Source organism: Salmo salar, chromosome ssa19 (genome assembly GCF_905237065.1).
Source record: "Salmo salar chromosome ssa19, Ssal_v3.1, whole genome shotgun sequence".
Lineage (NCBI taxonomy): Eukaryota > Metazoa > Chordata > Actinopteri > Salmoniformes > Salmonidae > Salmo > Salmo salar.
Genome location: NC_059460.1, coordinates 25,035,626 through 25,061,321, shown reverse-complemented (window position 1 = coordinate 25,061,321; position 25,696 = coordinate 25,035,626). Strand labels below are relative to the sequence as shown.

General features: G+C 43.1%; 1 protein-coding gene across 2 annotated transcripts in view; it reads left to right on the top strand.

Annotated features, from left to right (window-relative positions):
• LOC106578582 (LYR motif-containing protein 4B-like) overlaps positions 1–20,716 on the top strand; it is a 71,390-nt gene extending 50,674 nt beyond the window's left edge. For both annotated transcript variants that reach the window (XM_045702158.1, XM_014157570.2), the window contains exon 3: positions 19,854–20,716. In XM_045702158.1, coding sequence (XP_045558114.1) covers positions 19,854–19,863 — 10 coding nt within the window. In that variant the 3' untranslated portion in view covers positions 19,864–20,716. The remainder of the gene's footprint in view (positions 1–19,853) is intronic.
• The last annotated feature ends 4,980 nt before the right edge of the window (positions 20,717–25,696 follow it).

Here is a 25,696-nt window from a genome sequence, read left to right as displayed (position 1 = left end):
AGAAGGGTCTGTTGGAGGGTGATTGATGCTTGAAAAGGCTAAGTGCTGCCTGTGGTGATGATGATCCACCCCTCTCCTCTTTTGTGGCTCCTGTCCCTCTGTGCCCCAACAAAGAGCTTTGGTAGGATCTTGTTGCACTGGCTACTGTAAAGGTGATGTGTTGCAGAGTTGTGAAAATACTTTGTGTGTGTGCGCGCGTGTCTAAGTTAGTGTGAGAGAGTGTGTTTTTAAGATGTATATCAATGGTAAAGATCAGGACTAAGTTACCAGCCTCAGCCAGTAAATGTTTTTGTTTACTTACAGAAACAGACACACACTGAGTGTGGTGTTGCACGGTATAAATAGTACCAACAAAACACCAGTCTCAACGTCAACAGTGAAGAGGTGACTCCGGGATGCTGGCCTTCTAGGCAGAGTTGCAAAGAAAAATCCATATCTCAGACTGGCCAATAAAAAGAAAAGATTAAGATGGGCAAAGAACACACACTGGACAGAGGAACTCTGCCTAGGCCAGCATCCTCGAGTCGCCTCTTCACTGTTGACGTTGAGGCTGGTGTTTTGCGGGTACTATTTAATGAAGCTGCCAGTTGAGGACTTGTGAGGTGTCTGTTTCTCCAACTAGACACTCTAATGTACTTGTCCTCTTGCTCAGTTGTGCACCGGGGCCTCCCACTCCTCTTTCTATTCTGGTTAAAGCCAGTTTGCCGTGTTCTGTGAAGGGAGTAGTACACAGCGTTGTACGAGGTCTTCAGTTTGTTGGCAATTTCTCGCATGGAATAGCCTTCATTTCTCAGAATAAGAATAGACTGATGCGTTTCAGAAGAAAGTTCTTTGTTTCTGGCCATTTTGAGCCTGTAATCGAACCCACAAATGCTGATGTTCCAGTTACTCAACTAGTCTAAAGAAGGCCAGTTTAATTGCTTCTTTAATCAGAACAACAGTTTTCAGCAGGGCTAACGGAGTTGCAAAAGGGTTTTCTAATGATCAATTAGCCTTTTAAAATTATAAACTTGGATTAGCTAACACAACGTGCCATTGGAACACAGGAGTGATGGTTGCTGATAATGTGCCTCTGTACACATATGTAGATATTCCATAAAAAATCTGCCATTTCCAGCGACAATAGTCATTTACAACATTAACAATGTCTACACTGTATTTCTGATCAATTTGATATTTTAATGGACAAAATGTGCTTTTCTTTTAAAAACAAGGACATTTCTAAGTGACCCCTAACTTTCGAATGGTAGTGTGTGTGTGTGTGTGTGTGTGTGTGTGTGTGTGTGGCGCGCGCAGCAGGCCAAGGTAGGAGAGTCAGACACACACATGCAACAACATCACTCCCACTTATTTCCGTATTGGAGTTGTTGGTTCTGTGGGTCGGGCGGATTGGTTACCAGCATCCTCTTACTGAATCCTTGTCACGATGGCTGCAGAAGCTGAGGTCCTTGGAATATTTTGCCTCCTCTGGATGCCTTTCCCAGCTTATCGAGAAACAGCCGTATCTGGAGCTTCCCTCTGTTCCAATCTGGGTTCAACGCCATCCAGATGACATACACTTTGTATGCCGAGATGTCCAAGATGTTGAAGAATATCACAAGTGGCTAGCGTAGGGTTCTAATTTTTCAGCCATAGCCAGTCACCAGCTTGTCTAAATTGTCCACCCCTCCTTGTGTGGCATTGTAATCCATTAGGATTTCCGTTTTTTTATGTTCCTGGCCACAGATTCTCCTATCCCTAAATTTATCTTCCAAAGTGGAAGACGCTCCTTCCACATTAGCTCTCTGCAAAAATGATTTCTAAGGCCCTCTGAGCAGAGATTATTTTTGCCATACTGATTGATTGTGGTAAGGAGTCACACATGCAAAGCTACTTATTTGTTGTGTCCCTCCCCCAATTTGCACCTAGCTGGGGTAGAGCATGGGAAAATGCTTTTTTTTGTATTGTAATAACATTGTGCAGGTTCTTGCAATACATTGTATAGTTTCACACACTACAAAGGGTAAAGAGTGCAAGAAAAGTGGGAGACAGGCAGGAAGACAGACAGGTGCTTGGTGCTATGTTGAAACAGCAGGCCCAGGGAGGAGGAAGGCACATGGCAAACCTTTTTTAGTTTGATTTTTACTTGTTTTCACCTGCACACTTTTCCACACTTTTTTTATTACCCTTGGGTCCAGTGGACCTGAACACCACATATGTAATATAAATGTGTAGGGGGGTCCAGTGGACCTGAACACCACATATGTAATATAAATGTGTAGAGGGGTGCACAGTGTGCACTCAATGAATATGTGTTATTTTACATGTTCTTCACAGAAAATGAGCCAAGGCCAACGAGTCTCAGGTTGAACAAATAATTCATTGTATTATTTTTCTTTTAGTAAACATTGAAAATGGGTCCCACAGACCCGAACACCTCAGAAGGGTTAAAAATAGCTTTACCTTGAGACATGATTCTACTATGAATTCTGCATGTAAGGTTTATAATTGACGACTCTCCCATTCAGCATATTACCTTTTTAGAGTCCCTAGTTACATTTGACATTTTAGTAATTTAGCAGGCGCGCTTATCCAGAGCAACTTACAGTAATGACTGCATACGTTGTTATACTTTTTTCTGTACTTGTCCCCGTGGGAATCGAATCCACATCCCTGGCATGGCAAGCGCCATGCTTTACTAACTGAGCCACACGGGACCCGTACTTGAAACCATAATGCCTTCTTTATGATAAACATTCATACTACAGCTCTATATTAAAATCCCTCTGGTAAAAGTAAAATGTAGGCTCTTGTCTTCTAGGTTTTTGTGTATCATTACTGTAAGATGGAACAATACCATTCACACACCAATAACATTCAGGTAGATGGATACTGTTCCCTCTATGTATTTGGACAGTGAAGATCTGTACTATATCAATTTGGATTTAAGATCAGATGATCAAATGAACCTGTGGCAACTGTACAGAATGGCACCTTTTTTTATTTGAGGGCAGGCGTTGAGGAGTGTCTATTATAGAAGGTGATGAGTCATTCATAGCTGACCAAATTCCCTTCGGAGCGTCCCGTCAAAAGGGGGAATCCCTCTTCAGAAGAAGTCCTCGGTGCTCCCCTCCCTTACACCTCCATCTGACCTTCTGTTCTTCCTCCCCCTTTCAAATCCCACCCTCACACACCCCCCATCCATGCCTGACATCCAAGACTTGTATCTCCCAATATCTATCAGTATCTTCTCCTCTCATAATAGGATTTGTCTCTGTTCTATTTGCTAAGACCACAGTCTTGTTTTAAAGTTACACTGAAGAATGCTGCAAATAAGAACTTTTCTTTGTGGAGTTTGCATGTCGAGGGTGAGATGATCTCAGGGCTCGGTACAGAAGAGTTGTGTGAAAGACCGGGAAGCCCACGTTAACCTTTGAACTTTAAGTTACATTTGTCTTTCTGTTTGTCTTTGTCTCAAGTCGTGTTTCCCCCCCTTTCTCCCAACCGAGACTTGAGGGAACACTTTTTCAATTTGTCGTTGTGTGTTAGGTTTGGTGTGTGCTTGCGAGTGTGTGAACACAAAGGGATGGTTCTGTGTCTTCAGTGTACATACCTCACACACTGTTTAGTTCATGATCGTACGTGATCATGGCATGTGTGTTGTGTAATCACATCACAGTGACGTTTTTAAAAGGTATTGTATGTGTGTGTTCAGTTTGCTTAGCTCAGCACACTGTGTGTGCATGTGTTGGGAATCTGCAGTGTGATATCCTTGCTCTGAGCCGCCTGCTTGCTATATCCACAACAATTAACATGAAAGTTAATTGTTGCGGCTACATTCCCTGCCCATCCCCTCCACCACCGCAGTCCACACAGCCCTGTCGGTGGAATGAAAGTGTGTGTGTGTGTGTGTATTGGAGGCGCGGGATGCATCTCATGTACTGGTGTACACCCACAAACCGAAAGAAGTGTGTGTCAGAGAATGAGAGGGACGGAAAGAATGTGAACGACAGAATGAAATGGTAAAAAACCGACACAGACTGGGTCAGGTTGAGTGGGTAGCGGCTTCCCTCTTGTGGTACTGCTGAACAATTACAACTTCGATCGCACCTATTGAGGGGCCTACAATTCCAGACATATTGTTAAAACCAAAGAACCAATGACCAGACTAACCCTCTTTTATATAAATCAAATATTAACTTATTTACAGTTGAAGTCGGAAGTTTACATACAGTTACGTTGGTGTCATTAAAACTCGTTTTTCAACCACTCCACAAATTTCTTGTTAACAAACTATTGTTTTGGCAAGTCGGTTAGGACATCTACTTTGTGCATGACACAAGTAATTTTTCCAACAATTGTTTACAGACAGATTATTTCACTTATAATTCACTGTATCACAATTCCAGTGGGTCAGAAGTTTACATACACTAAGTTGACTGTGCCTTTAAACACAGAAAAACAGAAAATTATGTCATGGCTTTAGAAGCTTCTGATAGGCTAATTGACATAATTTGAGTCAATTGGTGGTGTACCAGTGGATGTATTTCAAGGCCTACCTTCAAACTCAATGACTCTTTGCTTGACATCATGGGAAAATCAGAAGAAATCAGCTAAGACCACATAGAAAATTGTAGACCTCCACAAGTTTGGTTCATCCTTGGGAGCAATTTCCAAACGCCTGAAGGTAGCACATTCATCTGTACAAACAATAGTACGCAAGTATAAACACCATGGGACCACGCAGCTGTCATACCGCTCAGGAAGGAGATGCGTTCTGTCTCCTAGAGATGTACGTACTTTGGTGCGAAAAGTGCAAATCAATTGCAGAACAACAGCAAAGGACCTTGTGAAGATGCTGGAGGAAACGGGTACAAAAGTATCTATATCCACAGTAAAACGAGTCCTATATCGACATAACCTGAAAGGCCGCTCAGCAAGGAAGAAGCCACTGCTCCAAAACAGCCATAAAAAAGCCAGACTACGGTTTGCAACTGCACATGGGGACAAACAGGTACTTTTTTGGAGAAATGTCCTCTGGTCTGATGAAACAAAAATTTGGCAATAATGACCATTGTTATGTTTGGAGGAAAAAGGGGGAGGCTTGCAAGCCGACGAACACCATCCCAACCGTGAAGCATGGGGGTGGCAGCATCATGTTGTGGGGGTGCTTTTCTGCAGGAGGGACTGGTGCACTTCACAAAATAGATGGCATCATGAGGCAGGAAAATTATGTGGATATATTGAAGCAACATTTCAAGACATCAGGCAGGAAGTTAAAGCTTGGTTGCAAATGGGCAATGACCCCAAGCATACTTCCAAAGTTGTGGCAAAATGGCTTAAGGACAACGAAGTCAAAGTATTGGAGTGGCCATCACAAAGCCCATCACAAAGCAATCTTATAGAAAATGTGTGGGCAGAACTGAAAAATCGTGTGCGAGCAAGGAGGCCTACAAACCTGACTCAGTTACACCAGCTCTGTCAGGAAGAATGGGCCAAAATTCACCCAACTTATTGTGGGAAGCTTGTTCAAGGCTACCTGAAACGTTTGACCCAAGTTAAACAATATTAAAGGCAATGCTACCAAATACTAATTGAGTGTATGTAAACTTCTGACCCACTGGGAATGTGATGAAAGAAATAAAAGCTGAAATAAATAATTTTCTCTACTGTTATTCTGACATTTCACCTTCTTAAAATAAAGTGGTGATCCTAACTGACCTAAGACAGGAATTGTGAAAAACTGAGTTTAGTTTAACTGTATGTGTATATTTGATTTAACCAGGTCCCATTGAGAGATTGATCTCTTTTTCAATGGATCCACTGGATACATCAAACATGTATGTTTTAAAAATTCAATGACAACAAGATGTTTGTGTGGGATGTCGGAGTCTAGCAAGTTTCTTGACATGACTGTCTTACATGTCTTGCCAATTCCATTCTTCACCACAACCACCTCCCCTGACTTATAACGCCTTTGAGCTGTTAGTTGTCGGCGTGCCAGACACTGAGCCTTGACATATTTTGTAGATTTTTGATTACTACTTCTTCACATAGGCTTCGTCTTGGAATGGTGGGGCTTTGCTACCTGAGAAAAAAAGATATCCAATGGGTAGAAGAAGAAAACGAAGAAGATTGCATTATTGTCTATAGTCACAGGACACAGATGTTGTTTTGCTTTATCCCACAGAGAAGTTGAAGAACAGGGTCAGTGCAGAGCCCTCCTGAGCCGTTTTAAGGGTGAAGTGCCTTGCTCCAAGGCACAACAGCATGATATCATGTCATTGTGGAATGCTTTGCCACCAGAGCTTAGTCATGCAAAAAACTAAAAAGAATTTAAAAATAAACATTGTCACAGCGACTCACCTCTTTCTGAAGATCTAATTGAACTGTACTGTATACAGTGCATTCAGAAAATATTCAGATCCTTCATTTTTTCCACATTTTTTACGTTACAGCCTTATTCTAAAATGTATTTAAAAAAGTATAATCCTCATCAATCTACACACAATACCGCATAATGACAGTGAAAACTGTTTTTTCTTTTTTTTTAAATCTTTGCTAATTTATTGAAAATAAAAAACAAACCTTATGTAAATAAGTATTCAGACCCTTTGCTAGGAGACTATAAATTGAGCTCGGGTGCATCCTGTTTCCATTGATCATCCTTGAGCTGTTTCTACAACTTCATTTGGAGTCCACTTGTGATAAATTCAATTGATTGGACATGATTTGGGAAGGCACAGACCTGTATATAAGGTCCAGTTGACAGTGCATGTCAGATCAAAAAACAAGCCATGAGGTTGAAGGAATTGTCCATAGAGCTCCGAGACAAGATTGTGTCGAGTCACAAATCTGGGGAAGGGTACCAAAATATTTCTGCAGCATTGAAGGTCCCCGAAGAACACAGTGACCTCCATTCTTAAATGGAAGAAGTTTGGAACCACCAAGACTCTTCCTAGAGTTGGCCGCCCGGCCAAACTGAGCAATCAGGGGAGAAGGGGCTTGGTCAGGGAAGTTACCAAGAACCCAATGGTCACTCTGACAGCTCCAGAGTTCCTCTGTGGAGATGGTTGTACTTCTGGAAGGTTCTCCCATCTCTGCAGCACTCCACCAATCAGGCCGCTATGGTAGGGTGGCCAGACGGAAGCCACTCCTCAGTACAAGGCACATGCTAGCCCAGTTGGAGTTTGTCAAAAGTCACCTAAAGGATTCTCAGACCATGAAACAAGATTTTCTGGTCTGATGAAACCAAGATTGAACTCTTTGGTCTGAATGCCAAAAGTCACGTCTGGAGGAAACCAGGCACCGCTCATCACCTGCCCAATAACATCCCTACGGTGAAGCAAGGTGGTGGCGGCAGCATCATGCTGTGGGGTTTGTTTTTCAACTGCAGGGACTGGGAGACGAGTCAAGTTCAAGGAAAAGATGAACGGAGCAAAGTATAGAGAGATCCTTGATGAAAACCTGTTCCAGAGCACTCAGGACCTCAGACTGGGGCGAAGGTTCACTTTCCTACAGGACAACGACCCTAAGCACACAGCCAAGATAACGCAGGAGTGGCTTTGGGACAGATCTCTGAATGTCCTTGAGTGGCCCAGCTAGAGCCCGGACTTGAACCTGATCGAACATCTCTGGAGAGACCTGAAAATAGCTGTGCAGCGACGCTCCCCATCCAACCTGACAGAGCTTGAGAGGATCTGCAGAGAAGAATGGGAGAAACTCCCCAAATACAGGTGTGCTAAGCTTGTAGCGTCATACCCAAGAAGATTAGAGGCTGTCATCGCTGCCAAAGGTGCTTCAACAACAAAGTACTGAGTAAAGGGTCTGAGTACTTTAATTTATTTATTTATTAAGAAGGAAAGAAATTCCACAAATGAACTTTTTAACAAGGCACATCTGTTAATTGAAATGCATTCCAGGTGACTACCTCATGAAGCTGGATGAGATAATGCCTAGAGTACATGTATGCAAAGTTGTCACCAAGGCAAAAGGGTGGCTACTTTGAAGAATCTCAAATATATTTTGATTCAACACTTTTTTTTTGTTACTCCATATTTCATAGTTTTGATGTCTTCACTATTATTCTACAATGTAGAAAATAGTTAATAAATACAAACCTGGAATGAGTAGGTGTCCAAACATTTGACTGGGGTGTGTGTGTGTGTGTGTGCATCTATCTATCATTTTTATTTAGAATTTCATGTAAAATCTTTTTTTCTTGTCTATTACTATTCTTCACTTTGTCAGGTATTTGTATGTTTTCTGTGGACCCCAGGAAGAGCTAATGGAGATCCTAATAAACTAAACTAGCAACCTTCTATTTTACTGGCCGACTCCCCACCAGTTTGCTTCAGATGAGGTATTGCAATACTGTATTCGATTTTCAATAGCAAAATAGAAAACACAAAGTAGACTAAATTCTTTGCTACTTTAGAACCCACTTTATTTTTTTGAAATTGTTATTTAACCTTTTATTTTATCAAGGTGTCATACGACATAGTGTGTACTACAGCTTGAAAAATACATTTTGGACTGTTTTCCTCAAGAAATTAATTTCCCAACCCATATGGTCTACCATGTAGGGAACCATGGAGAACAGGCACACCAAAGTGTTTATTCCACTAATTGAGGTGTGTATTAAAGGCACTCGACTATTAGAGGCAGAGTGTCAGAATCTAGAGGTACCACAAGTTGTGGCAACCCTGGACAGGTTGGGAGGAGGAGACAAATAGAATGTCAGCCAGGCACAGAAGTCTGAGGAAAGCCCCATTTCAAAACAACAAAGGGCATCCCTTCCTTGAGGAGAGCAATACGGTACAAACCTTCTCAACTTTCCAACTTTGTTAGATGAGGAATTGGTATTATAGTGGGGGAGGGAACAATGTATTTTTAAGGTCTTTGAATGGGGCTGAGGTTTTTTCTTTGTATTTTCCACCGTTGGGTGGTTGCGCTTTTGAGGACCATCTTCCCCCCACTTCAAAAGTTTTCCCTATCTGATACATGGCCAGCTGTTTGCATGTCTTTGAAATTTGCTGGAAACATCTGGCTTCTCACCAGCTGTGAGGAGAGTAAATATAGAAGAAGCACTAGGAGGTTGGGAAACTCAGGTGAATTTAACAAGATAACGGGTCCCCACGCCTCATCCTAGCCTTAAACACTCCTGTTATTCAACTCCATGGGGTGGGTAGCAGCATCTGGTACCCCCTATATATTTGCTGAAGGACGAGGGCATGCCCATCACAGGTGCTTCCCTGGGGTGCCAGCCACCCAATGCCTTGCTGATGTCAGGGAAAAATACATCTGCAGTACCACTCAACATTGGCCCCAGGTGCAAGCAGAACTGGCACACTTAGAGGGCATGAGGTTGGTAGACTGTATGGATGGCACAGAGCAATGGTAGGAGCGTAGAGCAGGGCTGGCGTTATGGTTGGCCATTAGGGGGCCTGGCCCACCATACTGTACCTCCTTGCCCGTACAAATAAAATGTATTGATCATTTATTTGGCCAAGGCTCGCGTCAACAGAAAAAGACTAATCAATCTCCGTTAAAGCATCCGAGCGAGCGAAACAGCACACCTCTGTCTCAGTATGTATGTGTAGACCATGCGTTATTTCTTATGCTGTCTGGACCAAAATAGTATGGCATGTCATACTATTTCTGGCCAGACTTCATCAGATACATGGGCTTACATATAGTGAGACGGGCGCTGTTTCGCCCACTCGGATGCTTTCTCTGAGAGTTTCAGCATAGAGGAAGAAGTGACGCAAGAGGGCTCACTCGCTCGCCAAAATCTGTCCAGAATAAGCCCAATGCATTTCTATGGGCATAATATGCAGACCTAAATTTGTCTTCTACCTACCCGCCTTTGGGAAAATGACTTTTGTAATTACCCCGGTCCAAAAAAATAAAAATACTTTACCAGAGAGCATGACTTAGCCACAGAGGATCATTGCTTCTTAGTTGTTTTGCTGTGGATTTTTTCAAATCACAAGTGTGTAGGCCTATGCCTATTTGGGAAGCCTGCAATTTGGGCAGTGGCGTGAATTCATGGCTCCTAAAAATTGAACAATAAAAACATACATTATTTTGTATCTTTAATCGCTGTATTTCATAAATGTCCTTCAATTGGCAAGAGGCTGAAAGTATCTCACATTGTACATCTGAAGCAGAGAATAGCTAAACTCACATCATTTGAATATTGTTGAGCTACAGTTGAAGTCGGAAGTTTACATACACCTTAGCCAAATACATTTAAACTCAGTTTTTCACAATTCCTGACATTTAAAAATTCCCTGTCTTAGGTCAGTTAGGATCACCACTTTATTTTAAGAATGTGAAATGTCAGAATAATAGTAGAGAATTATTTATTTCACCATTTCTTTCATCACATTCCCAGTGGGTCAGAAGTTTACATACACTCAATTAGTATTTGGCATTGCCTTTAAATTGTTTAACTTGGGTCAAACGTTTCGGGTAGCCTTCCACAAGCTTCCCACAATAAGTTGGGTGAATTTTGTCCCATTCCACCTGACAGAGCTGGTGTAACTGAGTCAGGTTTGAAAGGCCTCCTTGCTCGCACACGCTTTTTCAATTCTGCCCACATGTTTTCTATGGGATTGAGGTCAGGGCTTTGTGATGGCCACTTCAATACCTTGACTTTGTTGTCCTTTAAAGCCATTTTGCCACAACTTTGGACGCATGCTTGGGGTCATTGTTCATTTGGAAGACCCATTTGCGACCAAGCTTTAACTTCCTGACTGATGTCTTGAGATGTTGCTTCAATATATCCACATAATTGTACATTCTCATGACGCCATATATTTTGTGAAGTGCACCAGTCCCTCCTGCAGCAAAGCACCCCCACAACATGATGCTGCCACCCCCGTGCTTCACGGTTGGGATGGCGTTCTTCGGCTTGCAAGGCTGCCACTTTTTCCTCCAAACATAAATGGCCATTATGGCCAAACAGCTTTATTTTTGATTCATCAGACCAGAGGACATTTCTCCAAAAAGTACGATCTTTGTCTCCATGTACAGTTGCAAACCGTAGTCTGGCTTTTTTATGGCGGTTTTGGAGCAGTGGCTTCTTTCTTGCTGAGTGGCCTTTCAGGTTATGTCGATATAGGACTTGTTTTACTGTCGATATAGGTACTTTTGTACCTGTTTCCTCCAGCATCTTCACAAGGTCCTTTTGCTGTTCTGAGATTGATTCGCACTTTTTGCACCAAAGTACGTTCATCTCTAGGAGACAGAATGTGTCTCCTTCCTGAGCGGTATGACGGCTGTGTGGTCCCATGGTGTTTATACTTGCGTGCTATTGTTTGTTCAGATGATTTAAAAAATTTTTTTTTTAGGTATTAGCTGATTTCTTCTGATTTTTCCATGATGTCAAGCAAAGAGGCACTGAGTTTGAAGGTAGGCCTTGAAATACATCCACAGGTACTCCTCCAATAGGCTAATTGACATCATTTGAGTCAATCAGAAGCTTCTAAAGCCATGACATTTTCTGAAATTTTCTACGCTGTTTTAAAGGCACAGTCAACTTAGTGCATGTAAACTTCTGACCCACTCGAACAGTGAATTATAAGTGAAATAATCTGTCTGTAAGTAATTGTTGGAAAAATGACTTGTGCCATGCACAAAGTAGATGTCCTAACCGACTTGCCAAAACTATAGTTTGTTAACAAGAAATTTGTGGAGTGGTTGCAAAAATGAGTTTTAATGACTCCAACCAAGTGTATGTTCTGTATATGTTCTCAATAAAAAAAGTATACCAGTAGATGTATGAGGCTAAACTGTAAGCCATATTTTCTACATTATTTTTCTAACATATAAAATTTTGTGCAAACCCAGTCCTTGTATTCTAGGTACAGTACTGTACATGAAAATAAGGAGCAGTCAAATTGTAAGCCAAATTAAAAATGACAAAAAGTAAAATAATGACGCGTGGGGAGTCTTGTAATTCCACCTTTTTTTTATTTGCTGAGAATGATTTTAGGGTACTGAGACAAAATCAGAACGTCAATGACATGGTGGAGGATTGCAGAGATTGTTGATGGTAGGTGAAGAGCGATTTGCACAACAATGTTTCTAAGTCAAAGCCACAATTTATTTTACCCAAAGTACCCATTAATTTGTTCATTTTACACAGAGGTGGAAAAAGTACCCAATTGTCTTACTTGAGTAAGAGTATAAATACCTTTTTAATAGAAAGTTACTCAAGTAAAAGTGGAAGTTACTCAATTCTAAGTATTTGGTTCTAAATATACTAAAGTGTCAAATTCCTTAGACTAAGCACCATTTTCAAGTTTTAAAATCTATGGATAGCCAGGGGTACACTCCAACACTCATACATCATTTATAAAAGATGCATTTGTGTTTAGTAAGTTCACCAGATCAGAGGCAATAGGGATGAGCAGGGATGTGCTCTTGATAAGTGAGTGAATTTGACAATTTCTGTCCTGCTAAGCATTCAAAATGTAACGACTACTTTTCGGTGTCATGGAAAATGTATGGAGTAAAAAGTACATTTTCTTTAGAAATGTAGTGAAGTAAAAGTTGCCGAAAAATATAAATGGTAAAGTACAGTTACCCCCAAAAATGACTTACCCTCTACGTCCCCCTCGGGACGGTTGAGCTAACGTAGGATAATGTGATTAGCATGAGGTTGTAAGTAACAAACAAAAATCACAGGACATACAGTAGACATCTGATATTGGCAGAAGGCTTAAATTATTTTTAATCTAACTGCATTGTCCAATTTACAGTAGCTATTACAGTGAAATAATACCATTCTATTGTTTGAGCTGAGTACACAGTTATGAACTTAGTTATTAATAAACCATTTGGGCAGTCTTGATGCAACATTTTGAACAGAAATGCAAGGGTTCATTGGATTGGTCTAAAACTTTGCACATACACTGCTGCCATCTAGTGGCCAAAATCTAAACTGTGCCTGGGCTGGAATAATACAGGATGGCCTTTCTCTTGCATTTCAAAGATGGTACAAGAAAAATACCAAAGAAATACAAAAAACCGCTTGGTTTTACTTTATCTTTTACCAGATCTAATGTGTTATTCTCCTGCATTAATTTTACGTTTCCACAAACTTCAAAGTGTTTCCTTTCAAATGGTATCAAGAATGTGCATATCCTTGCTTCAGGTCCTGAGATACAGGCAGTTCGATTTGGGTATGCCATTTTAGGTGAAAATTGAAAAAGAGGGGTCTGATCCTTTAAGTTTTAAGTAGTACTTTTTAAGTATTTTTACTTAAGTACTTCACACCACTGATTTTACATGTACTGTAGGCCTACGTATTTTACAGGAAGTGAGCTATAATGATCAATGCCATGACTAGGGCGGTGGCGGTCATGCCATTTTGTAAGCCGGTGATCAAGGTAACTGACCGTTAATTAACATAAACACATTTAGCATCTCCTGGCTTCCACGCATAGCCTACAAGCCACTGATGCAGACCTTTTGGAACATCTACATTTTAAAAAGTCTAAATCCATCACAATAAATGATATGAAGAAAATGTATTCTATTTCAGAAGAACAGAATAGCGTACTCGGAGTTGTCCTTATGTTAAGCCCTGATCTGACTATGCCATATGGCTGTGGGCTACACTTGTTCATTTAGCAGACAAGATTTGCTTAGAATTCTGTGGCATTATTTTATAGTATGAAGAATACAATTTAACATAGCTGAATAAAATAGAAATTATATTTTCTCCAAAGGATTTGCGGGAGTCTGGACATGCAGCTATTCTGTGTTGAGCAGTTAACAAAGAAACATGTACTCCTATATGCTTAATTTAGAGTTATTTATGTAACGTTAGTTGTGATACAAATGTTGGGGCTATATGTTTTGATACATTGTAAGGCTGAATGATGCGACTAATGATTTGAAAAAAGTTGAACGGCATGAGCTCTGCTTTTTTTTTGCGCAGGCTGTATACACTTCATCAGTCTCTCATTCAATTTTACAAGAACTTGATAATGCATCAAATTTCTCAACTGCATCCCCTTTGTGTGGCCATAATGCACCCTAAAAAAATCCATTCCTTTTGCGGCTAGTGGCCGTTGTGCCCTTGGGTTGAATATAATAATTATAATTCCCTTCTCCCGGCTGCCTGCTGAAGCACCTCACTCACATGACTCTCCATCACGTGATCTGCCGTAGAAAAATTCTTATTGAAATTCTCGATTATTGTAGATTTATCTGTGGTGACAGTGTTTCCTAGCCTCAGTGCAGTGGGCAGGTGGGAGGAGGTGCTCTTATTCTCCATGGACTTTACAGTGTCCCAGAACTTTTTGGAGTTTGTGCTACAGGATGTAAATTTCTGCTTGAAAAAGCTAGCCTTTGCTTTCCTAATTGCCTGTGTATATTGGTTCCTAACTTCCCTGAATAGTTGCATATCGCGGGGGCTATGTGATGCTAGTGCAGTACGCCACAGGATGTTTTTGTGCTGGTCAAGGGCAGTCAAGTCTGGAGTGAATGGATGGGGCATGCTTATTTAAGATGGTGAGGAAAGCACTTTTAAAGAATAACCAGGCATCCTCTACTGATGGAATGAGGTCAATATCCTTCCAGGATACCCGGGCCAGGTTGATTAGAAAGGCCTGCTCGCTGAAGTATTTTATGGAGCGTTTGACAGTGGTGATAGGTGGTTGTTTGACCGTGGACCCATTACGGACGCAGATAATGAGGCAGTGATCACCGAGATCCTGGTTGAAGACAGCAAGGTGTATTTAGAGGGCAGGTTGGCCAGGATGATATCTATGAGTGTGCCCGTGTTTACGGATTTAGGGTTGAACCTGGTAGGTTCCTTGATAATGTATGTGAGATTGAGGGCGTCTAGCTTACATTGTAGGACGGACAGGGTGTTAAGCATATCCCAGTTTAGGTCATCTAACAGTACAAACGCGGAAGATAAATGGGGGGCAATTAATTCACATATGGTGTCCAGGCCACAGCTGGGAGCTGTGTGAAAATCAATATTCCAAACGTAGTCTGGGACAGTTGTGGGATGCGATTAGATTATTGCAACCACTAGCATCAAAAAACCTGTTTTAAGCAATGAGCCTGATGCAACATATGAGAGCATTTTAACTTAAAATGTTGATACACTATTAGGCTATTTCTTCACATTGTAAGCTCGGCAATGCGCACACGGCAGTAGGCTATTAGCGCGAATGTTCCAATAGCAGGAAAACACAATTCTCCAAAGTGACCACAAATGCGATTTATGCATTATGCGAAAGGTGCATTTTTATGGTGGAAAATTCTTACTCAAACTTGAAACTCACACACTGCGTATGTACAGTGCCTTCGGAACGTATTCAGGTCCTTTGACTTTTTCCACATTTTGTTACATTACAGCCTTATTCTAAAATGGATAAAAAAAATTAAAAAGAAGCAAAAACCATATTTTTTTTTAAATTTTAGCAAATGTATTAAAAATAAAACGCATACCTTATTTAGATAAGTATTCTGACCCTTTGCTATGAGACTCGAAATTGAGTTCTGGTGCATCCTGTTTACTTTGATCATCCTTGATGTTTCTACAACTTGGATTCCACCTGTGGTAAATTCAATTGATTGGACATGATTTGGAGAGGCAGACACTTGTCTATATAAGGTCCCACAGTTGACAGTCCATGTCGGAGCTAAAACCAAGCCTTGAGGTCGAAGGAATTGTCCGAGACTGAATTGTATCGAGGCACAGATCAGGGGAAAGGTACCAACAAATATCTGCAGCATTGAAGGTCCACAAGAACACAGTGACCTCCATCATTCTTAAATGGAAGAAGTTTGGAACCACCAAAACTCTTCCTAGAGCTGGCTGCCCGGCCAAACTGAGCAATCAGGGGAGAAGGGGCGTGACTAAATGGTCACACTGAATTTAACTGTCTAATGACTCTTGACCGCCGGTGTGGTGGTAATACGGTCACAGTAACAGCCCAAGTCATGACACAGGCACAATGAAAGAGCCAAAAGCTATAATATAATCATGTTATCATACCAGAATCCAATTGGTAGCATATTACATGGAAAAAGTCATGATTAATGTATCTTTACAATGTAATGTGTTTACTGGTGATTTCACAATTTTAATTTAGTCAACACATTCACAAATTGTGGCTGTGATCAGTTTTTAGGTTTGGGTTGATTTGAGTTTTCTAGCTAGTAAGCAGCCCAAGCAAACATCGTTGTGCATATCTTTTTTCACCCACCATCAACACCAACAATCTCTATAATCATCCTCCATGCCATTGACCTTCTGATTTTGTCTCCGTATTCTAGCAAAGCGACATCATATAGAGTTGGAAAACCAGACCCAGCAATGCTTGACTTTCCTCCATATGTTTTGGTTTTGCTTGCCCGAAACTAATGACCGGTGGAACTATGTTTCATGAACAGGAGATTTTCAAGCAAACATCTGCTCCTCACCAGATTGAGTAATGGCAGCGGTAGCCATATGTAATTTGCATCAAGTTCTACCGCTCCTCTGGCAGGGTTCTTGCCACTCACCTTCCCACAATCCACTGCGCTTTGCTCCACGTTCCCCCATTTGAAAATGAATGGGGCCGGAACGTCGTCTGACACATTCAGAAGTGGTGAAAACCCTTTACAGCCTACTACAAAATAGCATATAGAATACAATCCAAACCAGTACTCTGTTGAAAAGGCTTGGTCTTTGTACAGTTGGACAGGCAACAGTGTTGAAGTCTTTCCCCAATACTTTAATGTCCAGACAGAAAGCAAGACCCCCAAAATAACACCAAGGCCTTTGGCATCACTTTAGTTTGTTATAAGCCAGGTAAAGGGAAAGGAGTACACTGCAATATTCTGTGTTTTTTTTTTAAATCCAGCAATATTAACCAGTACAAACTGTAACACAGTAATGAAGAAGATGGCAAAAAGAAAACGGGTGCCTGTTGCGAAGGCCTGGTAGGTTTATAAACCTGCTAGGGTAATGTAGCTCTGCACTTTTAAACCAGCCATAAGCAGGTGCAAACTTTAACACAGGCCTTTAACAGGCCTTGTTGGTTTATATATCCACGTCCAGTAGATGGCTGTGCTCCCTGTTCTGGCTGTGGCAGCCGTAGGGGGTTCTGACGGATGGCTTGTGTCAACAGAACACAGGCATATTTACACAGGGGCGGGGCTCTGCGAAATGGATCTTAATGCTCCTCTTTGCTGAGCCATCCCTTTGAGAAATGAACAGGCGCAGCCTTAGCCGACCTTGCATATGTTCGCTCATTTCTCTGTCACAACTTCCTTTCCCGTGAGGGCAGCAAGTTGCCCGCATTTTACCAGCCGGGCTTTTAACAGATGGCTTCATTGACTCACTTTGAGGCATCTTTAATGTTGAAGCCATATATTGTGTTTAGCCCCAGTGTCAGTCAGTGTTTGGGGAAGGGGATACCTAGTCAGTTGCACAACTGAATGCGTTCAACCGAAATGTGTCTAACGCATTTAATCAGAGAGGTCTGAATCAGAGGTGTGGGGGGCTGCCTTAATCGACGTCCATGTCATCGGTGCCCGGGGAGCAATTGTTATTGGGGGTTAACTGCCTTGCTCAAAGGCAGAACGGCAGACCTTTCCTCTTGGGGGAATTGAACCAGCGATCTTTGGGTTACTGGCCCAATGCTCTTAACCGCTAGGCTACTTGCATGAGAAGAGGGAGGGATGAGCTGCTTTGGTTCTGTTGATACAGCAGGTTAGGAAGTGTTTGTGTGTGCGTGTATGTGAACTCAGCAAAAAAAGACGTCCCTTTTTCAGGACACTGTCTTTCAAAGATAATTAGTAAATATCCAAATAACTTCACAGATCTTCATTTTAAAGGGTTTAAACACGGTTTCCCATGCTTGTCCAATGAACCATAAACAATTCATGAACATGCACCTGTGGAACAGTCATTAAGACACTAACAGCTTACAGACGGTAGGCCATTAAGGTAACAGTTATGAAAACTTAAGACACTAAAGAGGCCTTTCTACTGACTCTGAAAAACACCAAAAGAAAGATGCCCAGGGTCCCTGCTCATCTGTGTGAATGTGCCTTAGGCATGCTGCAAGGAGGCATGAGGACTGCAGATGTGGCCAGGGCAATAAATTGTCCGTACTGTGAGATGTATAAGACAGGGAGACAGGACAGACAGCTGATTGCCCTCGCAGTGGCAGACCACGTGTAACACCTGCACATGATTGGTACATCCGAACATCACACCTGCGGGACAGGTACAGGATGGCAACAACTGCCGGAGTTACACCAGGAATGTACAATCCCTCCATCAGTGCTCAGACTGTCCGCAATAGGCTGAGAGAGGCTGGACTGAGGGCTTGTAGGCCTGTTGTAAGGCAGGTCCTCAGCAGACATCACCGGCAACAACGTTTCCTATGGGCACAAACCCACAGTCACTAGACCAGACAGGACTGGCAAAAAGTGCTCTTCACTGACGACTCGCGGTTTTGTCTCACCGGGGGTGATGGTCGGATTCGTGTTTATCGTCGGAGGAATGAGCGTTACGCCGAGGCCTGTACTCTGGAGCGGGATCAATTTGGAGGTGGAGGGTCCGTCATGGTCTGGGGCAGTGTGTCACAGCATCATCGGACTGAGCTTGTTGTCATTGCAGGCGTTACAGGGAAGACATCCTCCTCCCTCATGTGCTACCCTTAATGCAGGCTCATCCTGACATGACCCTCCAGCATGACAATGCCACCAGCCATACTGCTCGTTCTGTGCGTGATTTCCTGCAAGCCAGGAATGTCCGTGTTCTGCCATGGCCAGCGAAGAGCTCGGATGTCAATCCCATTGAGCGCGTCTAGGACCTGTTGGATCGGAGGGTGAGGGCTAGGGCCATTCCCCCCAGAAATGTCCGGGAACTTGCAGGTGATTTGGTGGAAGAGTGGGCTAACATCTCACAGCAAGAACTGGCAAATCTGATGCAGTCCATGAGGAGATGCACTGCAGTACTTAATGCAGCTGGTGGCCACACCAGCTACTGACTGTTACTTTTTACTTTTACCCCCCGTTTAGGGACACATTCTTCCATTTCGGTTAGTCACATGTCTGTGGAACATGCTCAGTTTATGTCTCAGTTGTTGAATCTTATGTTTATACAAATATTTACATGTTAAGTTTGCTGAAAATAAACGTAGTTGACAGTGAGAGGACGTTTCTTTTTTTTGCTGAGTTTGTACTTGTATATACAGTATGTGTATTGAGTGCTGATAAGTTAAAAGCTGTGAACAACTTAATACATGGGAATTGTGATTTCGAAGGCTGTGTGTAGGATAGATGAGTATAGTCATCGCCTAATGTTTGAAGTAGCAGGTGACTGTCAATAATATGTGCAAATATACAAAGATGCCCATAGCAAGGGAAAAGTATGCATTTTAATCTGAACTGTGGAACTGGCACCACATTTAAACAGATTGTGCACTCATGAGGAGTCTTGACTGTCTAGATTCCAATTTCACAGCGGACCGTCAGAACAGGTCACCAGACTTTGATACTGTAGGTCAATGTTGTAACTTGCAGTATCGATGAACCGAGCTTTGATCCCACAGTTCAGTATGGATTTGTCAGACATCTGCCTACAGTATTCATCTGAACCACTAAAATGTTGTGGGGAAATGAAGCCCAGGTTGTCTGACAACCTCCAACAACCAAGTTTTATTTTAGGGCACGCAAATGCTCCCTATATAGTGATGTTTATTTACAAAATCAATCAGATTTGCAACACATTCGTTGTGATTGCCAACACAACTTATCCTAACAATTTGTATGGACGACATATCAAATTATGGAATTCCGGTGAACTTCCCCTTTAAGTCATTTTTTTTCTCCTTTCTCCACAGGTTGCCATAGGCAAGATGTACCCAACCCAGAAGACTATTGTTGAGGGGTAGGGGTCGAAGAGGAACCACCGATGGGCATTGATGGAGTGTCTCAGAACGAGAGGAAACGATGCCCAAGAGACCATGGGAGACGGAGCACTGAACCGCAACCTCACTTTACCTTTCACACAGAAGCTTTATTTTCCAACGCCCTCATTGGATGGATAGGGGGAAAGCCTATGGGTTGAGCCTACTTTTTCCGACATCAAATTGTCCTTTATCTCTAGACCATTGTTCCCAACCCTCCACATTTTTGTTCTAGCCCTGTACTGACACACATGATTCAACTAGACAGGGGCTTGCTGATGTAGTTGATTATTTTAATGTGTCAGTGCAGCCCTAAAACAAAAATGTGGACTATCTAGCGTTCCCCACGAGAGGGTTGGGAAACACTGCCCTAGACATTTTGTGATGGACTGTCTTAGATCTGAAAGCATCAGATAGGCATTAGAAATAATAGTAATAATGCCACCTAGCCTTTCGGTAGGCAATAGAGATTCTACCATATTGCTCACGTGTGTGTGTGTGTGTGTGTGTGTGTGTGTGTGTGGTGGGACGAGGCAAGGGGATGGTTGATTTCCGACTTGGCAACTGTGCAGCGTTGACGACGTAACGATTGTCCTTGGTCACTATATACTGTACCCTCTTCACCATACTACAATAATGAGCTTCTTTTGTGATCTGTAAGAGTTGTAACAGTGCCACGGTGTACACACGGCCTTGATTCCCTTGTTATATTTTTCTATTGTGTGTTGTGTATATATGATTTGTCATCATGTAAGATGGTGTATAAACAGATTAAAGAAATGCAGATCTGAATCACATTATTGTCTCCATACACTTGTCATGACTCAGTCGGTAGAGCATGGCACTTGCAATGCCAGGGGTGATGGGTTAGATTCTTGCTGATGCCCCCCATATGTCAAATGTATGCATGCATGACTTTAAGTTGCTTTAGGGAAAGGGGGATACCTAGTCAGTTGTACAACTGAATGCCTTCAACTGACGTGTCTTCCGCATTTAACCCAACCCCTCTGAATCAGAGAGGTGTGGGGGGCTGCCTTAATCAACATCCACGTCTTCGGGGAACAGTGGGTTAACTGCCTTGCTCCGCTTTATGACACTATTATTTTATTATGACAAGTCTTACAATGCATTAAAGCTGCATCATAATACATTATACCTGGAGGCTTTAATTATACCTGGAGGCAAACCCTTTTGTTGGTTTTAGATAAGCAGTGACCTTGTAGTAGACAGACTGGTATAAAGATTCTATTAACACACAAGGATCAAAGTTGAAAGCTCCCACATATGTCATCTCCAAATATTTACATTACATTTAAGTCATTTAGCAGACGCTCTTATCCAGAGCGACTTACAAATTGGTGCATTCAGTGGAACAACCACTTTACAATAGTGCATCTAAATCTTTTAAGGGGGGGGGGGGTTAGAAGGATTACTTTATCCTATCCTAGGTATTCCTTAAAGAGGTGGGGTTTCAGGTGTCTCCGGAAGGTGGTGATTGACTCCGCTGTCCTGGCGTCGTGAGGGAGCTTGTTCCACCATTGGGGTGCCAGAGCAGTGAACAGTTTTGACTGGGCTGAGCGGGAACTGTGCTTCCTCAGAGGTAGGGGGGCCAGCAGGCCAGAGGTGGATGAACGCAGTGCCCTTGTTTGGGTGTAGGGCCTGATCAGAGCCTGAAGGTATGGAGGTGCCGTTCCCTTCACAGCTCCATAGGCAATCACCATGGTCTTGTAGCGGATGCGAGCTTCAACTGGAAGCCAGTGGAGAGAGCGGAGGAGCGGGGTGACGTGAGAGAACTTGGGAAGGTTGAACACCAGACGGGCTGCGGCGTTCTGGATGAGTTGTAGGGGTTTAATGGCACAGGCAGGGAGCCCAGCCAACAGCGAGTTGCAGTAATCCAGACGGGAGATGACAAGTGCCTGGATTAGGACCTGCGAATGTTGTAGAGCATGAACCTACAGGATCGGGTCACCGCCTTGATGTTAGTGGAGAACGACAGGGTGTTGTCCAGGATCACGCCAAGGTTCTTAGCACTCTGGGAGGAGGACAGAAGGGAGTTGTCAACCGTGATGGCGAGATCATGGAACGGGCAGTCCTTCCCCGGGAGGAAGAGCAGCTCCGTCTTGCCGAGGTTCAGCTTGAGGTGGTGATCCGTCATCCACACTGATATGTCTGACAGACATGCAGAGATGCGATTCGCCACCTGGTTATCAGAAGGGGGAAAGGAGAAGATTAATTGTGTGTCGTCTGCATAGCAATGATAGGAGAGACCATGTGAGGATATGACAGAGCCAAGTGACTTGGTGTATAGCGAGAATAGGAGAGGGCCTAGAACAGAGCCCTGGGGGACACCAGTGGTGAGAGCGCATGGTGCGGAGACAGATTCTCGCCACGCCACCTGGTAGGAGCGACCTGTCAGGTAGGACGCAATCCAAGCGTGCGCTGCGCCGGAGATGCCCAACCCGGAGAGGGTGGAGAGGAGGATCTGATGGTTCACAGTATCAAAGGCAGCAGATAGGTCTAGAAGGATGAGGAGAGAGAGTTAGCTTTAGCAGTGCGGAGAGCCTCCATGACACAGAGAAGAGCAGTCTCAGTTGAATGCCCAGTCTTGAAACCTGACTGATTAGGATCAAGAAGGTCATTCTGAGAGAGATAGCAGGAGAGCTGGCCAAGGACGGCACGTTCAAGAGTTTGAGAGAAAAGAAAGAAGGGATAATAAAATAAAATATCTTATCTGCTTCTGATCAGTATTTTAGGGTGATCAACAAAAGCTGTTTGGAAGTACATGAACAACAAGGGAGGAGACCTGGATTCAAATATGGTTTAAGTAATTTCAAATACTTTATCTGTGCTTGATTGAGCTTGCCTAGCTTAATGGGCCAATAGAATAGTACCAAATGGCAAGTCCCGACCATCTGGCATTCCAGGCAGGCTGCAGTGAACACTCAAAGTACACTGCTCAAAAAAATAAAGGGAACACTAAAATAACACATCCTAGATCTGAATGAATGAAATAATCTTATTAAATACTTTTATCTTTACATAGTTGAATGTGCTGACAACAAAATCACACAAAAATAATCAATGGAAATCCAATTTATCAACCCATGGAGGTCTGGATTTGGAGTCACACTCAAAATTAAAGTGGAAAACCACACTACAGGCTGATCCAACTTTGATGTAATGTCATTAAAACAAGTCAAAATGAGGCTCAGTAGTGTGTGTGGGCTCCACGTGCCTGTATGACCTCCCTACAACGCCTGGGCATGCTCCTGATGAGGTGGCGGATGGTCTCCTGAGGGATCTCCTCCCAGACCTGGAATAAAGCATCCGCCAACTCCTGGACAGTCTGTGGTGCAACGTGGCATTGGTGGATGGAGCGAGACATGATGTCCCATATGTGCTCAATTGGATTCAGGTCTGGGGAACGGGCGGGCCAGTCCATAGCATCAATGCCTTCCTCTTGCAGGAACTGCTGACACACTCCAGCCACATGAGGTCTAGCATTGTCTTGCATTAGGAGGAACCCAGGGCCATCTGCACCAGCATATGGTCTCACAAGGGGTCCCAGGATCTCATCTTGGTACCTAATGGCAGTCAGGCTACCTCTGGCGAGCACATGGAGGGCTGTGCGGCCCCCCAAAGAAATGCCACCCCACACCATGACTGACCCACCGCCAAACCGGTCATGCTGGAGGATGTTGCAGGCAGCAGAACGTTCTCCACGGCGTCTCCAGACTGTCACGTCTGTCACGTGCTCAGTGTGAACCTGCTTTCATCTGTGAAGAGCACAGGGCGCCAGTAGCGAATTTGCCAATCTTGGTGTTCTCTGGCAAATGCCAAACATCCTGCACGGTGTTGGGCTGTAAGCACAACCCCCACCTGTGGACGTCGGGCCCTCATACCACCCTCATGGAGTCTGTTTCTGACCGTTTAAGCAGACACATGCACATTTCTGGCCTGCCGGAGGTCATTTTGCAGGGCTCTGGCAGTGCTCCTCCTTGCACAAAGGCGGAGGTAGCGGTCCTGCTGCTGGGTTGTTGCCCTCCTACGGCCTCCTCCACGTCTCCTGATGTACTGGCCTGTCTCCTGGTAGCGCCTCCATGCTCTGGACACTACGCTGACAGACACAGCAAACCTTCTTGCCACAGCTCGCATTGATGTGCCATCCTGGATGAGCTGCACTACCTGAGCCACTTGTGTGGGTTGTAGACTCCGTCTCATGCTACCACTAGAGTGAAAGCACCGCCAGCATTCAAAAGTGACCAAAACATCAGCCAGGAAGCATAGGAACTGAGAAGTGGTCTGTGGTTACCACCTGCAGAACCACTCCTTTATTGGGGGTGTCTTGCTAATTGCCTATAATTTCCACCTGTTGTCTATTCCATTTGCACAACAGCATGTGAAATTTTTTGTCAATCAGTGTTGCTTCCTAAGTGGACAGTTTGATTTCACAGAAGTGTGATTGACTTGGAGTTACATTGTGTTGTTTAAGTGTTCCCTTTATTTTTTTGAGCAGTATATTTTAAAGATTTCAGATAGTGATACTTCCTGGGTTCAAATTCTAAGACAACTGGGACTGATTACGTTTGAATAATAAGAGGATACTTGATAATGACAGTTTAGTCATTATCAACATGTCATGTACTGTTTAAGAAAAAGAGCATTCCGCATTTGAAACATTTTGTCCATTTCATTGGTTAGTCGGAAGTTTACATACACCTTAGCCAAATACATTTAAACTCAGTTTTTCACAATTCCTGACCTAAGTCCATGTAAAAAATTCCCTGTCTTAGGGTAATTAGGATCACCACTTTATTTTAAGAATGTGAAAAGTCTGAATAATGATTTATTTCAGCTTTTATTTCAACACATTGGGTCAGAAGTTTACATACACGCAATTAGTATTTGGTAGCATTGCCTTTAAATTGTTTAACTTTGGTCAAATGTTTCGGGTAGCCTTCCACAAGCTTCCCACAATAGGTTGGGTGTATTTTGGCCCATTCCTCTTGACAGAGCTGGTGTAACTGAGTCAGGTTTGTAGACCTTGCTCGCACACGCTTTTTCAGTTCTGCCCACATGTTTTCTATGGGATTGAGGTCAGGGCTTTGTGATGGCCATTCCAATACCTTGACTTGGTTGGCCTTAAGCCATTTTGCCACAACTTTGGAAGTATTCTTTGGGTCATTGTTCATTTGGAAGACCCATTTGCAACCAAGCTTTAACTTCCTGACTGATATCTTGAGATGTTGCTTCAATATGTCCACGTAATTTTCCATTCTCATGATGCCATATATTTTGTGAAGTGCACCAGTCCCTCCTGCAGCAAAGCACCCCCACAACATGATGCTGCCACCCCCGTGCTTCACGGTTGGGATGGTGTTCTTCGGCTTGTAAGCCTCCCCCGTTTTTCCTCCAAACATTACGATGGTCATTATGGCCAAACAGTTCTATTTTTGTTTCATCAGACCAGAAAGTACAATATTTGTCCCCATGTGCAGTTGCAAACCGTAGTCTGGCTTTTTTTATGGCTGTTTTGGGGCAGTGGCTTATTCCTTGCTGAGCGGCCTTTCAGGTTATGTCGATTATAGGACTCGTTTTACTGTGGATATAGATAATTTTTTACCTGTTTCCTCCAGCATCTTCACAAGGGCCTTTGCTGCTGTTCTGGGTTGGTGCCCCCCCTTGGGCTGTGCCGTGGCGGAGATCTTTGTGGGCTATACTCGGCCTTGTCCCGGGATGGTATGTTGGTGGTTGGAGATATCCCTCCAGTGGAGTGG